This window comes from Cervus elaphus, chromosome X, assembly GCF_910594005.1.
Source record: "Cervus elaphus chromosome X, mCerEla1.1, whole genome shotgun sequence".
NCBI lineage: Eukaryota > Metazoa > Chordata > Mammalia > Artiodactyla > Cervidae > Cervus > Cervus elaphus.
In genome coordinates this window covers 173648360-173665607 of record NC_057848.1, presented here as the reverse complement: position 1 = coordinate 173665607, position 17248 = coordinate 173648360, and the positions used below count along the sequence as shown (strand labels likewise).

Sequence of the window (17248 nt, the reverse complement as noted above, 5' to 3'; positions counted from 1 at the left end):
ATGTATACGAGGATGACTAAGTGAGTGTGAAATAGGGGGTCCTTCCCTCATTTTTTGCCACGTGTGTGTAATCTCAGTCGCTTCAGTCATGTCCGACTCTTTGTGACCCTATAGACTGTAGCCCGCCAGGCTCCTCTGTCCATGGGATTCTCCAGGCAAGGATACTGGAGTGGGTAGCCTTTTCCTCCTCCAGGGGATCTTCCAGACCCAGGGATCAAACCCGAGTCGCTTATGTCTCCTGCATTGACAGGTGGGTTCTTTGCCACTAGCGCTACCTGGGAAGCCCAGAAACTGAGCAAATATAGATGCCACTCACCACAAAGGACTTATAGATGGTTTCGCTTCAAGACGCCTGCCCAATAGTTCTAACACCATCTGTATCAGAGGTGCAAAGAAGCTAACTCGATATAAATGAAGAAGACGGGGGGGAAATGCTCATGTTTTTATTCTCAGGATGCTTTGCATTTTTGGAATGATGGAGACATGAATTATTATTTTCTTAAATCTATTGCTTTCCTGTAAGATAGCTAAGTTCTGGAGGTTTGGTGGATTATTATTATTATTTTTTTAGGTTTTGTAATTGCTTTTCTGGGCTAATCAATAATCCAAAGCACATTACATGGTATTTTTGGCCAAGTGGTTCTCAAACAATCAATATTAGGAACCCTCCGGGAGGGCCCAAGACATATACTGAGATAAAGCTATTTCAGGGAGTCCTGGGAGGGCCCAGAAATATATTCATGTGAAATATGTCTTATATAAAATAACTGTTGTTGGTGTTTAGTCACTGAGCCGTGTCTGACTCTCTGCAACACTGTGGACTGCAGCCCACCAGGCTCCTCTGTCCATGGGATTCTCGAGGCTAGAATACTGGAGTGGGTTGCCGTGTCCTTCTCCAGGGGAATCTTCCTGACCCAGGGATCGAACGTATGTCTCCTGCCCGGGCAGACAGATTCTTTACCACTGAGCTACTTGGGAAAGTGTGAACGCCAGAGTCTCAGTCCCTCCAGTCCCTACTCCCCACCACAGACACCCCATCTCAGGAAATGCACACTCCTCCTTCCCACGGCTCCCGCCCCAAACCTCGAGGCTGTATCCTTCCCCAGCTCTCATTGAACAGCTCCCGTGGGCATATCAATACTGTAGAGTCTGTCTGGACTCCCATTGTCTCTACCAGTATAACACCCCGGGCCCAAGTCAACTTCCTCTTTCCTGATTATTGAGAAGGCCTGTCTGAGCCTTTCTCGGTATGGCAGCTGGTGAATCATTATTTATTTATTTATTTTTATTTATTTGGCTTCCCTGGTAGCTCAGCTGGTAAAGAATCCTGCAATGCAGGAGACCCCGGTTCAATTCCTGGGTTGGGAATTGAACTGGAGAAGGGATAGGCTTACCCGCTCCAGTATTCTTGGGCTTCCCTGCTGGCTCAGACACTAAAGAATCCGCCTGCAATGCGGGAGACCTGGGTTCGATCCCCGGGTCGGGAAGATCCCGTGGAGAAGGGAATGGCTACCCACTCCAGTATTCTTTTATTTCTGTTTATGTCTCATTTATTTTGTTTTTAAATTTATTTGTATTTCTTTGGCCACGCCGGGTCTTCGTTCCGGCATGCGGTATCTTTAGTCGGGACATGGGAACTCATAGTTGTGGCAGGTGGGACCCAGTTCCCCGAGCGGGGTTTGAACATGGGGCCCGTGCATTGGGAACACAGACTCTTAGCTACTGGACCACCAGGGAAGTCCCAGCTGGCGATTCTTCTTGACACAAGTTCAGGAGCTCTCACTGCCCAAACCCCCCGCCAAAGAGATGGCAGCCTCCCCAAAGCCCTGTGCGTTCCTGCCACACACAACGTCCCGATTCTGCTTTCCTGTCCCTGCTCCTCCTGCTGCTCCGGCCGTGCTGGTTCCCAGGTTACTTCCTGAGGATGAAACCAGGAGCTACTGAGGCTTTTCCAATGGTTGTTGAGTCTCAACGCCTTCCCCCAGGGAGCCCTGACCTAACTGTTCACCTACTGCGGGTCGACCAGATGTCTCACTATCTAAATCCATTATATGTGGTCCCCTCGTCTCATTAGCAGAACACCACCACAGTTTACTCCTGCCTTCTTGTTCTCTGAGGCCCTTAGAACCAAATCCATGGCATGACTCAATTCTGAACCTATACCAGGTCACTGCAGACCCTTCTCAGAGGAAGTTGGTCTTCAAGCTCATCACCGCTTCGAAGCAAAAGAAAAATTAAAACGTGTAAAGATAATCACAGCCATTCACATTCTCAACGATGCACCTGGATGCCTATGTGCTGAAAATACACAGTTAACGCTTCCAGAAATTCGAAGTTCACAGCAAAAGCGCAGAATCATCTACATTTCTAAAGAGAATTCCCAGTTTAGGAAAGTCAACTGGTGGTATTTCATCATTTCCTTAATCTGCTTCATTCATTCTATCATTACTCACTGGCCTAGAAAAACATCTCATGCCTTACATGTGACTGCAATAGTCCAGGATAGCATCACCTACTTTGTGAAACATGAAACAACAGAATTGATGAAACGGCATTAGGAAATTATGCCTTTAAGTAAAGGAATGAATAGTATTTGGCTCAAAGCTTCTTCCCTGGTGGCTCAAACAAGAAAGAATCTGCCTGCAATGCAGGAGACCCAGGTCCAATCCCTGGGTAAGGAATATCTGCCTGGAGAAGGGAATGGCAACCCACCGCAGTATTCTTGCCTGGAGAATCCCATGGACAGAGGAGCCTGGTGGGCTACAGGGGTCACAAAGAGTCAGACACGACTGAGTGACTAACTCGTTCACTTTCACATTCTCTTAAACATAAGGCCCAATTCAGTGTTCAGAATGCCAAGATGGCATATTCCCATAACGAAGATAAGACACTCCAATCTCTTCCTCCCCACCCTCCGCTGCCCCCAAATAATCACTTTAAAATTACAGAGCCAAGAGGCAACAGCAGAGGTGATCTGTTTATCAGCCCCAATCAGTCTCTGTAAACCAGCTCTTCATTTATCTGTTTAGTCACGGAAGACTTCAGATGAGAGTCTGTCTGCCCCTTCTAAGCTGAAGGATTTCAATCAGTCCCAACAAATGTCCACATTGCAGCCATCCATGGCCTTGTGAAGTGGTTCCCTACATTGTGAAATGAAGTATATTCACGTTGTTGAGATGTACAAGATGTTTTCCTTCAATTTACATAATGTTTGGATTATACGAAAACTTTGAAATGCAGTTGGAAGTCTGTGGAAAACAATTATGTGCATATAGCTGATGCCACATTATGATAAAGACTTAAAGGACTCTATAAACTACTTCTCTGGTCTTTTTTTTTTTTTTTTCTAAACTGATAAGGATCGTTCAACCTTTAGACCCGAAGGGTTGAACTGGTGAAGTGACCTGCCTGAGGTCAGGGGCTAAGACTCTCATACCCCTGCATGTCTGTATTTATTACTCTATAATAACCTTATGGTCACCAGGGGGGAAGGATGGGAGAAGGGATAGTCAGGGAGTCTGGGATGGACATGGACACACTGCTGGATTTAACATGGAGAACCAGCAAGGACCTGCTGGCCAGCACAGGGAACTCTGCTCAATACTCTGTAATAACTTTATGGTCACCAGGGGGAAGGTTGGGGAAGGGATAGTCAGAGAGTCTGGGATGGACATGGACACACTGCTGCATTTACCATGGAGAACCAGCAAGGACCTGCTGGACAGCACGGGGAACTCTGCTCAATGTCACGTGGCAGCCTGGATGGAAGCGGGGTTTGGGGGAGAATGGATGCATGTACATGTATAGCTGAGTCTCTTTACTGTCCACCTGAAGCCATTACAATATTGTTAATAAGCTATACCCCAATACAAACTAAAAAGTGCTTTTTTAAAAAAAGCAGCCATAGACTCATTAAAAAAGACCCCGATGCTGGGAAAGATTGAAGGCAGGAGGAGAAGGGAGTGACAGAGAATGAGATGGTCGGATGGCATCATGACGCAACGGACATGAGTTTGAGCAAAGTCCAAAAAATAGTGAAGGACAGGGAAGCCTGGCGTGCTGCAGTCCATGGGGCCGCAAACAGTTGGACATGACTGAATGACTGAACAACAACCACAAAGCTTGACAATATGGCAACAATTGAGCGTGGCTCTGTGCTAATGAAACGCAATTTGCAGAAACAAGTAGCAGGCCAAACGTGGACCACGGGCCACACAGTGCCAACCCCGAGTCAGTCTTTCTAAAGCAATGACACCATTTAGTCTCTTGGAACTGGACATAAAAGTGTTAGTCGTTCAGTTGTGTCCAATTCTTTGCAACCCCATGGAATGCAGCCCTCCAGGCTCCTCTGTCCATGGGATTCTCCAGGCAAGGACACCGGAGTGGGCTGCCATTTCCTTCTCCAAGGGATCTTCCCAAACTAGGTATCAAACCCAGGTCTCATAAGTGGTGCTTATTTCTAATGAGCATATGGCTGTAGTTTGTTTTTGAAATGTTGGCATCGTGTTCCCATTTTACAGATGAGGAAACTGAGGATCAGAGTTTCATTCACTTGTTTGGGAATGTAGTGTGAGAGGGCCAGAGTCACATCACAAGATGAGAACTTCCTTGAGGCTTAAATGAGAGCATTTACCCCCCATCCCACTTCTCTTTCTGCCTCATCCATTCCCTCTTTATAAGCTTCCCAGTCATCTACAGAAACACATCTCATGGGGCAGGAAGCAAACACACCCTCAGAGATAAATGGAAGAGGAAGGCCATGTTAGCTCCTTTTACAATTTGTGTGATTTCCAGGGCAAGATGCATTCAGTATTTAGCAGGACTATCCAAATTCAGCCTTGAAAACAGTTCCTTTTATTAACAACTCTATGTAGTGCTTTTGGCAAAGGAAGATGGAACACTTGGATTTCAGAAGAAAGATTTACGGTTTCCTCTCTGAACCTTTCGTAGTTAATTCCACGAGCAAAAAGTAACAGGCACAATGTTGGAACAACCTAGTGCCTACGATGTGGAACATGCCAAATGAAATCACTTGTCACCCCTGGAGAAATGCAGGTCTATCATCACACTGACATGAAATCCCTTGAGAAAGGAGCCCTTGCTCTGTCCTGCCCGGGGAGAAAGGCCATCACCTACTGTGAGCCAGGCACCTCAAGGTGTCCCAACAATGCCAGTGTTTACATAAAGAAACTCACCTCCACATTTGCACAGAAAACCAGTGTACAAATGGCAACAAGGAAAGAGACCTTTAGATGATCATACTTCTGAAGACAAGCTTCATATAATATCACTTACATGTGGAACGTAAAGAACTGATGCTTTTGAACTGTGGTGCTGGAGAAGACTCTTGAGGGTCCCTTGGACTGCAAGGAGATCCAACCAGTCCATCCTAAAGGAAATCAACCCTGTTTATTCATTGGAAGGACTGATGCGGAAGCTGAAGCTTCAATACTTTGGCCCCTCGATGTGAGGAGCCAACTCATTAGAAAAGACCCCGATGCTGGGAAAGATCGAAGGCGGGAGGAGAAGGGGATGACAGAGGATGGGATGGTTGGATGCCATCACTGATATGATGGACATGGGTTTGAGCAAACACTAGGAGATGGTGATGGACAGGGAGGCCTGGCGTGCTGCAGTCCGTGGGGTCGCAAAGAGTTGGACATGCTAGTGACTGAGCAACAACCACAACCCTTAGCCGCATCCTGGAAGAATCAGCTTCAGCTGCTTAGTGGGTCTGTGAGGGTCCCATCATTCTGTGATGCGTCTTCAGTGATGACACGGGAATCTACCATGAATTCCAGGCGTGTGTTTTTTGCTTCAGACATGCATTCTGTAATGCTGAATGCTGGGCACATTTGTAAAACCAAGAAATAGAACGATTTAATGGTGAGTGCGGGGATTGCCCAAACGGCGCACCTTCATTCAGCGAAAGCCCATTTCAACTGATGGACAGAGGGCTAATCTGAGACCCGAGTGGTGCTCAGATACGCAGGAAGGGCTGGAGCGACATGACCCTGCTGTCTCCCCGGAACGTGTGCCTCTTTGGAGGTTGGCAGCCATGGTCATGGTCATGGCACCTCTGCTCAGGTCCCACCCAGCTCCAAAGGGGATCCGTCCCGTGCGTGCCGAGACTGCGCACCACTGCCTCGTGCGTTCACGAGCATCTGAGATCGCCAGACCACAAGCAGGCGACGGGGCCAGTGGGAACACGGTGTGACCACAGCACGCCCGGACCACGTGTGAGCTGGGAAAGTCAAGGCCCAGACTTCCCGAGCCCCGTGCGGATCCTCGCCTCTGAACCCACCGCTGACTATTCGCACGGCCTCTCTCGATCATCAGACCACAGGGAGACAGTCCTCATTCGAGAAAGATCTCACGTCTCTGTTAGTTCTCTTTCTGGCTTGCTCAGAACCTCGGAGCGGGGTGTGCGGGATATACCATTCTTAACGGGGCTTTTTAAAAGGAAGAGTTAAAAAAAAATCCTACAAGACAGGGGACTTCCCTGGTGGTCCAATGGCTAAGACTCCGCACGCCCAGTGCAGGGGACCAGGTTCAATCCCTGGTCAGGGAACTGGACCCCACGTGCAATGAAGACTGAAGGGTCCACCTGCCACAACTCAGACCTAGTGCAGTCAATTAAAAACAAAAAAAAGCCTACAATAAACACTGGAATGGCATCCAAATATTTAAATTATTTTGGCTGCAAATCTTCCACTTGAGACCTGTAATTATCTCGATAAAGGTGTGGCAGTATTATTCTAGCAAGATATAGAGAGACTAGCTGAAACATAAGAGGGTGTATGGGCTCAGTTGCGTCTGACTCTTTTGCTACCCCATGGACTGCAGCCCACCAGGCTCCTCTGTCCATGGGATTCTCCAGGCAAGAATACTGCAGTGGGTTGCCATTTCCTCCTCCAGGGGATCTTTCTGACCCAGGGATCGAACCTGCGTCTTCTGCATTGGCTGCCAGGTCCTTTACCACTGAGCCACCTAGACATCCAAAATGGAAAGGAATTGCAATTTACAGCAGCCAGTGCAAACCTTCCCATCTTGAAAGACTGATGTTACGCACCTCACATTATTCATTAACATCACAATGCCTGCCTAAAATGAGCTTGAATGACCTCCTGTCGAGGACGATAACTGCTGATTAGTAAGTGAATAACCTCACTGACCTCCTTCCATGAAAATGGACCTGGCTGATTAGCCAGGCCACTGTATCATTAATTCAGAACGCCCAACACAACTGGAGAAATAAACACAGAGCTATCCTTAATATCCAGTCCAATCATGTCCTTGCACTATCCCAGACTAAACCAACCATAAATGGAAAACAGTGAGTATTCATCACACTCACAGAGCAGTGAAATGAGAAGGGAAGAAAGTGATAGCCACGATAAAGTGCCTCAGGATGCATTTAAACTCTGCCTGGTGTGAAACAGGAGGGGAATGCACGCTCAGCGGAGCCACTGTTTTCAAGAGACCTGCACCGTCTGATGTGGCAGACACGAAAGCTGAGAAAACATCATCGTGATGACAGTTTCCGGAGCCTCGCAGAAGTCAAGACCCAGGGATCCTCCCAGCCGTGAATTCCTGCGGCTCCTTCAGAGGCATCTGGTCCCATTCACTCAGCACAGCAAAGCCACGTGCTGGCCAAACACACCCGTACCAGCCTGGAGACTCCATGGATTTCCCCTCCATCGCGAGGTGGGTGGGTGGGCAGCAAGCACCACTGACCTTTGGAGGAGCGGAAGTGCTTGCTGGGGGCGGTGAAGCCTCGGGTCCCGTGCACATTGACGGCCGCCACGCGGAACTGGTACCATCTGCTGGGCCGGACGTCCGTCAGCTGCACCCGCTCGTCCGTGGTCTGAGAGGGAAGAGGCACACAGAAGCCTGTTACCCTGATGTGCCCGCTGCGTCTGCTTTGTAAACACACGCTCAACTCGTCTGTGGACTCGACAGTCCTGCTCTCCCCCTGCCCTCTTGGGTGAGGACGGGCGACCCTGCTGAGTTCCAGGGAGGGCTGTCGGGATCAAGGAATTTCCAGGGGAGGTTCCAGCGGCTCCATGCCACTCACAGGTATTTATTCCCAATGACTCTGACGGCTCTGTGGAAGTCAAAGTCTCATGGTAAATGCACGGGCTGGTTTTTACCTCTGGTGACTATATACCGCATTGGAGGGTTTTCATTAACGAAGTATACATACGAATGAATAAAGGGCTTCCCCTGTGGGTCAGAAGGTCAAGAATCTGTCTGCAATGCGGGAGACCCAGGTTCGATCTCTGGGTCAGGAAGATCCCCTGGAGAAGGGAAATGGCAACCCACTCCAGTATTCTTGCCTGGAGAATCCCATGGACAGAGGAACCTGGCGGGCTACAGTCTGTGGGGTTGCAGAGAGTTGGCCACGACTGAGTGACTGTTGCTTCACTTCATGAATGAATAAATATATGAAGCGATCATTACATTACAAAGAACATGCAATCATCAGTAGATGACAGAAGGGAAAATGCCTCATACTTCCACACCAAAGATAATTCTGGAAGTAGGTATGTGAACCCACACACTTAAATTCTGGAAGTACATGGCAACTCAAGGCTTTTTCTTTCTTTTCTTTTTTTAGCTTGAGTAAATCATGTAAGATGCGCATAGATTCATGTTCCTGAAGGGTGAGGTGTGTTACTATGTGGAGGTGGTTTACTCACTAAGTTTGTCTGACTCTTTGCAACCCCAGACTGTAGCCCACCAGGCTCCTCTGTCCATGGGATTCTCCAGGCAAGAACACTGGAGTGGGTTGCCATGCCCTCCTCCAGGGGATCTTCCCGACCCAGGGATCAAACTTGAGTCTGCTGCATTGGCAGGTGGGTCCTTTACTGCTGAGCCATCAGGTGTCGCTGTATGAATATATCTTTATATATAGAAAACTGGACACAGGGCCACATCGATAGGGCTTGCTCTCCCTCTGATTAAGTCCCGAGATCTCAGACAGGGCGACAGGCCCACTTCCAACAGTGTCCTAGGGAAGACCTGAGCACTTGGCCATGACGCTGAGAGAGTCACTTCCTAGGCAGGTGGATAAGAAGTCCAGGGGTCCCCGAGGAGAGAGGGGTCTGGGGTTCTCGAGGAGGAGATAGGGATCTGGAATTCTCAAGGAGGAGGAAAGGGCAAACATCTTTTTTTTCCTCTACATTGCTTAGTCTTAGCCACATAAAACATTTTTTTTTTCCTTTAAGACTGGAACTGATGATTACACAACAAACAACTCAGTTTAAACTCTATACTAAGGATTATATATACTAAGGATTATATTCCAGTAGTCATGTATGGATGTGAGAGTGGGACTATAAAGAAAGCTGAGCGCCAAAGAATTGATGCTTTTGAACTGTGGTGATGGAGAGGACTCTTGAGAGTCCCTTGGACTGCAAGGAGATCCAACCAGTCCATCCTGAAGGAGATCAGTCCTGAATATTCATTGGAAGGACTGATGCTGAAGCTGAAACTCCAGTACTGTGGCCACCTGATGCAAAGAACTGACTCATTTGAAAAGACCCTGATGCTGGGAAAGATTGAAGGCAGGAGGAGAGGGGGACGACAGAGGATGAGATGGTTGGATGGCATCACCGACTCCATAGACATGAGTTTGAGTAATCTCTGGGAGTTGGTGATGGGCAGGGAGGCCTGGTGTGCTGCAATCGATGGGGTCGAAAGAGTCGGACACGACTGAGCAACTGAACGGAACTGAGAATGTACATTATGGGAATGGGTCTGGTAGGATCTTTCTGTTATTAAGGTCTAATCCTCTTATCCTAGAATGTAAATTGTGGGAGTGGGTCAGGTAAAATTTTTACAACCTTGAGACATTCTTTTGATTTATTGTCATAACTAATTTAAAAAGCATATTTGCAAATATTCTATTTGCAGGGAAGAAAGAGAGACAGAGACCTATAGAGAATGGATGTGTGGACACAGAAGGGGAAGGAGTGAGTGGGACAAATTCAGCAAGTAGCGCTGACTATACACAGGAATAGCACTGACTATATGCACTACTTTATATGCGAAACAAAGTTAGCAGGAACTTGCCGTGTAACATAGGGAGCTTAGCCCGGTTCTCTGCGACAACCTAGAGGGGCGGAAGAGGCGGGTGGAAGGGTCAAGAAGGAAGGGATATCGTACACATGTGATTGATTCACCTTGTCGTACGGCAGAAGCTAACACAACATTGCACATTATCCTCCAATTTTAAAAAAAAAATATTCATTTTAACATCACATTTCTCACTGCTTTTGAGGTCTTTACTCTCGTGTTTATCCTCTCTGAGACACTACTGATGAAAAAGGGATTACATTTTTCTTTCAAACACCTGAGTATCAAACTGTAGTTTACATGTACTGAAAAAAAAAAATCAAGGGAATCTCGTCCTTGGAGAAAGACGGTCTTACACACATCAGCAGAGAAGATTTCCCTATAGACCTACATGTGGAGAAGGCATGTCTACTTGTTGAAAAGCATGAAGCGGTTTCATACTGATTATTGATTCTTTCCTCAGCACTGGGGAGATGACCCCCAGGAGGGGTGTTGTCTGGTGGCCCATTGGTTGGGGAGCTGACCAAGAGGAAGAAGGAACCACTCAGGGAAGATTCAAGATCTGCCCGCTGCTTCCCACCAAGCAGTTTGGTGACAGGACTCTGCCTTCAGCCACTCAAGTCCTGTGCGGAATGAAAGCTTAAATGTGGGAGTGAGAGAGTCAATTCCTAGGCAGGTTGATAAGAAGTCCGGGGGTCCCCAAGGAAGAGAGGGGTCTAGAATTCTCAAGGAGGAGGAAAGGACAAACTTTTTTTCCTCTACATTCCTTAGGATTATGTAACAATAATATATCCGGCTTGAGGACAGTTTCTGGAAAAAAAAACCTTCTGGCTAATCCTGTTATCTTAAAATGTAAATTATGGGAGTGGGTCTAGTAAGGTCTTGACAACCTGCAGACATTCTTTTGATTCACTGTAATAATTAATTAAAAAGTATACAACTCCATTGCTAACACTAGTAAGGGGGCACTCTTTCTGCCCCCCTTCTGATGTCTATGTCAGACACTTTCTCTATGTCTTTTATACTTTAATAAAACTTTATTACACAAAAGCTCTGAGCGATCAAGCCTCATCTCTGGCCCCAGATTTAAATTCTTCTCCTCCGGAGGCCAAGAATCCCAGTGTCTTTTCATGGTTCAGCAATAACGTTTCAGGAGCAACACGGGAGAAGACGTCAAGATGATCTCATGGCGGGTTAACGAGTCCTACGGGTGCTTGCGTTTCCCTCAGTCTAGTGGGTTCTGCATGTATCTCAAGGCTTAAAAGCGTGCAGTACTTGGGGGAAATAAATGTGAACATTCATCGGAAAATGGCTTCCCTGATGGTCCAGTGCTTTAAGAACCCGCCTTGCAATGCATGGGACACCACTTGGATCCCTGTTCTGGGGAGATCCCACAGTCCTCGGAGCAAGGAAGTCCGTGGGCCACAACTTCTGAGCCTGAATTCTAGAGTCCACATCCTAGAAGCCACGGCAATGAGAAGCCCTCACACCACAATGAAGAGGAACCTCCGTTTGCGGCAACCAGAGGAAGCCCGAATGTACTAACAGGGACTCAGCACAGCCACGAATAAGTAAATGGGTCTTCTGAAACAGAGAATTATGTCCTTCCACCATGCACTGGGACTTCTCTGGTGGTTCAGATGGTAAAGCGTCTGCATACAATGCGGGAGACCCGGGCTCAATCCCTGGGTCGGGAAGATCTTCTGGAGAAGGAAATGGCACCCCACTGCAGTGCTCTTGCCTGGAAAACCCCATGGGACAGAGGAGCCTGGTAGGCTACAGTCCATAGGGGTCGCAAAGAGTCTGACACCGACTGAGTGACTTCACTCACTCACTCACCATGCATTGTGAGCACATGGAGCCAACTTTCTTGTGGTTAATACACTCCTATCTTTCACCCCACAGGATGGGGGGTGGAGGTGAGGTGTATGCACACCAGTTTAAGTGACTTGCACGCTCAGGCTATTTTGAGCAAGCCACAGGATGTTAACCTCCTCTGTGTAGGTGTGTGGGAGATGTCACCTCAAGGGTGACATCAGGAGACCCAGGTTCAATCCCTGGGTTGGGAAGATCCCCTGGAGGAGGAAAGGACAACCCACTCCGGGATTCTTGCCTGGAGAATTGCACGGACAGAGGAGCCTGGAAGGCTGCAGTCCACGGGGTCGCACAGAGTCGGACAAACAGATCTGCCCACGGACCACTCACCTGTGCCACGGTCTGCCACGGCGTGGCGTCGTCCTCACTGGGATGGATCCCATAATTCCACCTTCTCTGCACCACGTAGATCACGGGCTCAATGGACACGTTGAACTTCGAGGACCACTTGACCTCCAGCTGCCCAGACTGCAGTTCCGTGAACCTCAACTCCTTCCTGGGCTTCAGGGGGACACCTAGAACAGAACCACGCTGGTCACCACAGCCTGCATGTGACGTGGACCGCGGCGAACGCTGAGGAAGGAGAGCTCAAGCGGAGACGAAACTCATCTCACAACAAAGGACCGTCTGTTTCCTTTCGTAACAGCAGCGTCTCCCTATCAGGGGTTCAGTCTGAAATCGTATGATGCCAAGTTCAGCTTTGTGTTCCCGCTGTTTTCGAGGGTCTAAATTGATTCTTGATCCTCAACAAGGTTTTGTCTCCCCAGTAACCTCGAGTGTGAGTCACTTAGCTGTGTCTGAGTCTTTGTGACCCCCAAGAATGGTAGCCTGCCAAGCTTCTCTGCCCATGGGATTCTCCAGGCAAGAATACTGGAGTGGGTTGTCATTCCCTTCTCCAGGGGATCTTCTTGAGCCAGGGATAGAACCCAGGTTTCCTGCACTGCGGGCAGATTCTTCACCATCTGAGCCACCAGGGAAGAAGCCCATAGCCTCGAGAGCAGTTCTTTTATGTGCATTCTTTCAAATAAAAAAAAAAGTGCAAAAGAACTTTATAGATAGCAGTGTTAGAAAACATTCCTGCTAGGGTTAAAACTTGATAAATGGGCAGACGAAACCTTCTGTAAGGAGAAGAGAAATACCTAACATTTTCTATGCACCCAGAGTCCTTCTGTTTAATCCAATTTGGTTTGTAATGAAAAGCTGATAGAATTCCCATTTTCTAACGCATAAGTGAACAGGTGGAATTAGGTCTTGACTTGTTACATAAACGGGTTTCCCTGATGGCTCAAGCGGTAAAGAAGCTGCCTGCAATGCAGGAGACACGGGAGACCCTGGTTTGATCTCTAGGTTTGATCTCTAGGTGGATCCCCTGGAGGAGGGCATGGCAAACCACTCCAGCATTCTTGCCTGGAGAATCCCATGGACAGAGGAGCCTGGTGGGCTACAGTCCATGGGACCAGTCCATGGGATCGCAGAGAGTTGGACACGACTGAGCACACATGTACACAGCCAGCTGCACAAGCGAGCTTAATACGGAATCCACCAGAGATGACACTCATTAGGAGTCTTGAGTCTTTCTTTTCACATAACACGCTCTGCCTCTGCTGCTATACCTCAGGGTGCTTATGACACGATTCCCGAGTTTACCCCCCTCTCTGTCTGAGTGAGTTTTCCTTTTAAGGAAAACATTATAAAGTCCAATGCTCTCACATATGTGCTCACAGCATACAGGAATGATTTCTGAAGCAAGGGTCTCGTGGATTTCCCCAAGTGATGGCCAGAGCTCTCCCCTGCTGACTTGCTGTTTAAAATTGGAAAAAAAAAAAGATGAATTTATAATATTTGGGTTTTGGCCTGCGTGAGTGCCTGGCTTCAAAAAAAAGTCCCTCACAGGTGGCTCATTGGAACATACTTCATCATTTTGATTTCTCTTTCCCCCCAACGGAGTGAGCAAGTTGCCTGGTAACCCAAAGATGTAAGAACCACGGTTCAAAATAGCAGCCACGATGGAAAGGGGAACTTAGAACAAATTCCTAACACCAAAGGGATAGATGAAACCGACCGAATTTAGGTAGAGTGCTCAGCATTGTGATGTTCACTGCCATTGCGAAACAAAAACACCAGCTGCCCTTAAAGCCGTTCTGCACCGAGAATGAGCGTTTGCCTAGAGCGCTGACAACTCCTTTGAAACGGTTAGTTTGGAAGGCTGCATTTCGGTTTCCATTTCCTAAGTTTCAGCAGCGGGAAAGCTACAAAACAGAGAGAAGATCTGACGCAGCTTAGCGGCGTGGCTGAAATTTCACCTCATCTCATTTTGATCTGAATTCACAACTGAGGTCTTATGGTGGGCAATTCTGAAGTCATTCATCATTGATCTGGATGGAGCTGGGTGATTTAAACGCAGCACGTGTATATCTGTTCAAAAGCTCACTGATGAATTTTTTTTAATTAATTGATTTTAATTGGGGGCTAATTACTTTACAGTATTGCGGTGGTTTCTGCCACACATTGACATGAAATTGGCCACGGGTGTACATGAAAAAAAAAAACTGTTTACTTATGTGTTTATTCATTTCTGGCTGTGTTGGGTCTTAGGTGCAGCTTGCAGGGGTCCCAGAGTGTGGGCTGCCAATCCACCCCAGCATTGTCGCCTGGAGAAGCCCATGGACGGAGGAGCCTGGTGGGCTGCAGTCCATGGGGTTGCAGAGAGGTGGACACGACTCAACGACTAAATAGAAACAACACACGACCTGCCTTTGACACCCGGCTTCCCCAGACCACACTGCCAGGCGCTCCCTACTGCCATGGTCCGGTCACAGGGTCTCCTTCACTCTGAAATCTCTTGCCTTCGGTTTTCTGACATAGACTCTGGAATACGTCCTGGCTCAGCCCAGATGCCGCCCCCTTCTCAGCCACCTTCCTGCAACCTCCAGCACCATTCCTTGGTTGAACCTGTGTCCATCGACATATGTATTCAAGTGCCTCTGACCACAGCCAGCTCGCCAAATGTCTTGTCTTCCCCATGAAGCTAAAGCCCCTGGGGGAGGGGTGTGTGTGTCAAGACCTGAGTTCTTCTCCACCTCCCCAGCCCCCCCAATCAATCTCCCCATAGGGATCACTCTGCAGAAGCAAACGGTGTGGAACTGTTCAGCGAAGAAATGGCCTAGCCCAGTGCATTATCCTTCTCTCAGGAATATGCCTGGAAAAGTAGGAGTAGCCCACTTCTTTATTCTTTTCTCAGGAAGAAGTAGGAGGAAGACATGGCAACAGGGCTAAAAATCTCCGCTGGAGAGTCTCAGAGAGGAACGAGAAGGCTCATCGCAGGCATTCGCTGCCACCTCCTCTGGGATCGTAGCTATTCAAGGAGCTCACATCTCCCTCCGCCGTCAAGGTCCTGGGACTCAAACATTCCTTTGCTTCCTCTTTAAACAGAGCAAGGAGAAGCACCAAGAAAATCTACAAACAATAAATGCTGGAGAGGGTGTGTAGAAAAAGGGAACCCTACTGCACTGTTGGTGAAAATGGAGTTTACTCAAACTCATGTCCATCGAGTCGGTGATGCCATCCACCCATCTCTACCCCTGTCGTCCCCTTCTCCTGCCCTCAATCTTTCCCAGCATCAGGGTCTTTTCCAGTGACTCAGTTCTTCGCATCAGGTGGCCAAAGGATTGGAGCTTCAGCTTCAACATCAAGTCCTTCCATACGAACCAGCAATCTCACTACCGGGCATACACCCTCAGAAAACTACAACTGAAAAAGACACAGGTACCCCAATTGTTCATGACAATAATAGCTAGACCATGGAAGCAACCGTGATGTCCATCGACAGACGGATAGATAAAGAGGCTGTGTTACATATACACAGCCAGCCATAAACTACTACTCAGCCATAAAAAATGAATGACTCTAGTTCTAGTGAGATGGATGAAACTAGAGCCTGTTATACAAGTAAATCAGAAAGAGAATAATAAATATTGTATATGAACACGTGTATATGGAATCTAGGAAAACCGTGAAAGTTTAAGTGTTAAAGTTGCTCAGTCATGTCCGACTCTCTGCGACCCCACAGACTGCAGCACGCCAGGCCTCCCTGTCCATCACCAACTCCTGGGGCTTACTCAAACTCATGTCCATCGAGTCGGTGATGCCATCCACCCATCTCATCCTCTGTCATCCCCTTCTCCTCCCGCCTTCAATCTTTCCCAGCATCAGGATCTTTCCCAAAGAGTCAGTTCTTCGCATCAGGTGGCCAAAGTGTTGGAACTTCAGCTTCAACATGAGTCCTTCCAACGAATATTCAGGACTGATTGCCTTTAGGATTGACTGTGCTTTATACATATAAAACATATATATATATATGCTGTATTGTATATATATATGTTATATATGTGTGTGTGTATTGTAACACACACATACACTTATGGCTAATTCATGTTGTATGGCAGAAACCCAATACAACACTGCAAAAGCAATGATCCCCCAATTAAAACTAGATTTTTTTTTAAAGGGACAGAAGATGGCTAGTTACTTCCCTGTCCTCACAGAGCACTGTCTCTGAGACTGCGAGCCCACCCTTCTCCTTGGCTCTCCCCAGAGAATCCTCTAGCGTAAACGCAGCTCCAGTAACTGGTCCAGCGCTGAAGTACCCTGAACTCAGCGAGGGCACCCCAGCCCCCACAGACCCTGAGGCCGCGGTCATGAATGTCATCTGACGGCCACGGGCCTCCACACCTCACGACTGAGCATCAGGGCACTGTCACCTCAAATTCCCCCCCTTAAGCATCTCCTTAATTCTGATGGGCGACAATCTCGCCCGGTGTGTGTGAAGAAACGGCCCATCTGGTCTGCATTAAGGTCGGCTGGCTGCCCTGATTGGGAGGAACTGCACCCTCTGGGTTGTTAATTGTGTGCAGATGGGGCCCGGCCCCCACTGTTGCCCCTCCTTCCAGGGGTCCCGTTCTTGCGAGCTCCCCCAGCCTCCTGACGGCATCCCCGGAGCGGAGGGCGGAGATCTGGCCTCGGTGTGGTTTTCATTATGTAAATGACTACCATCTTTCTTTATTGGTTTCAAACAACCTCATCATCTGAAATGTAAACGGTTCCGTTAAAAATGTCAAAACGCCACGGTATAGCAACCCGCAGTATGTGGGGGTGTTTTTGTAAAGCGTAGCAAGTCTTTTGCTGAAATCAAAGGGCACGGAAACCCCAACACTTCAAAAAAATGTTCAAAACAGATTTGATAGAAAAATCGACAACGGCTGGCAATTGGCAGTTGCAAATCACCAGAGGTGAT

General features: G+C 47.9%; 1 protein-coding gene across 1 annotated transcript in view; it reads right to left on the bottom strand.

Moving 5' to 3' along the window:
* The window catches only part of ANOS1 (anosmin 1), a 201038-nt gene that overhangs the window by 41623 nt on the left and 142167 nt on the right, over positions 1-17248 (bottom strand). Inside the window, exons 5-6 of the mRNA XM_043895522.1 lie at positions 12286-12470; positions 7738-7867 (exon numbers count right to left, since the gene is read on the bottom strand). Of these exons, the coding sequence (XP_043751457.1) occupies positions 7738-7867; positions 12286-12470 (315 nt within the window). The remainder of the gene's footprint in view (positions 1-7737; positions 7868-12285; positions 12471-17248) is intronic.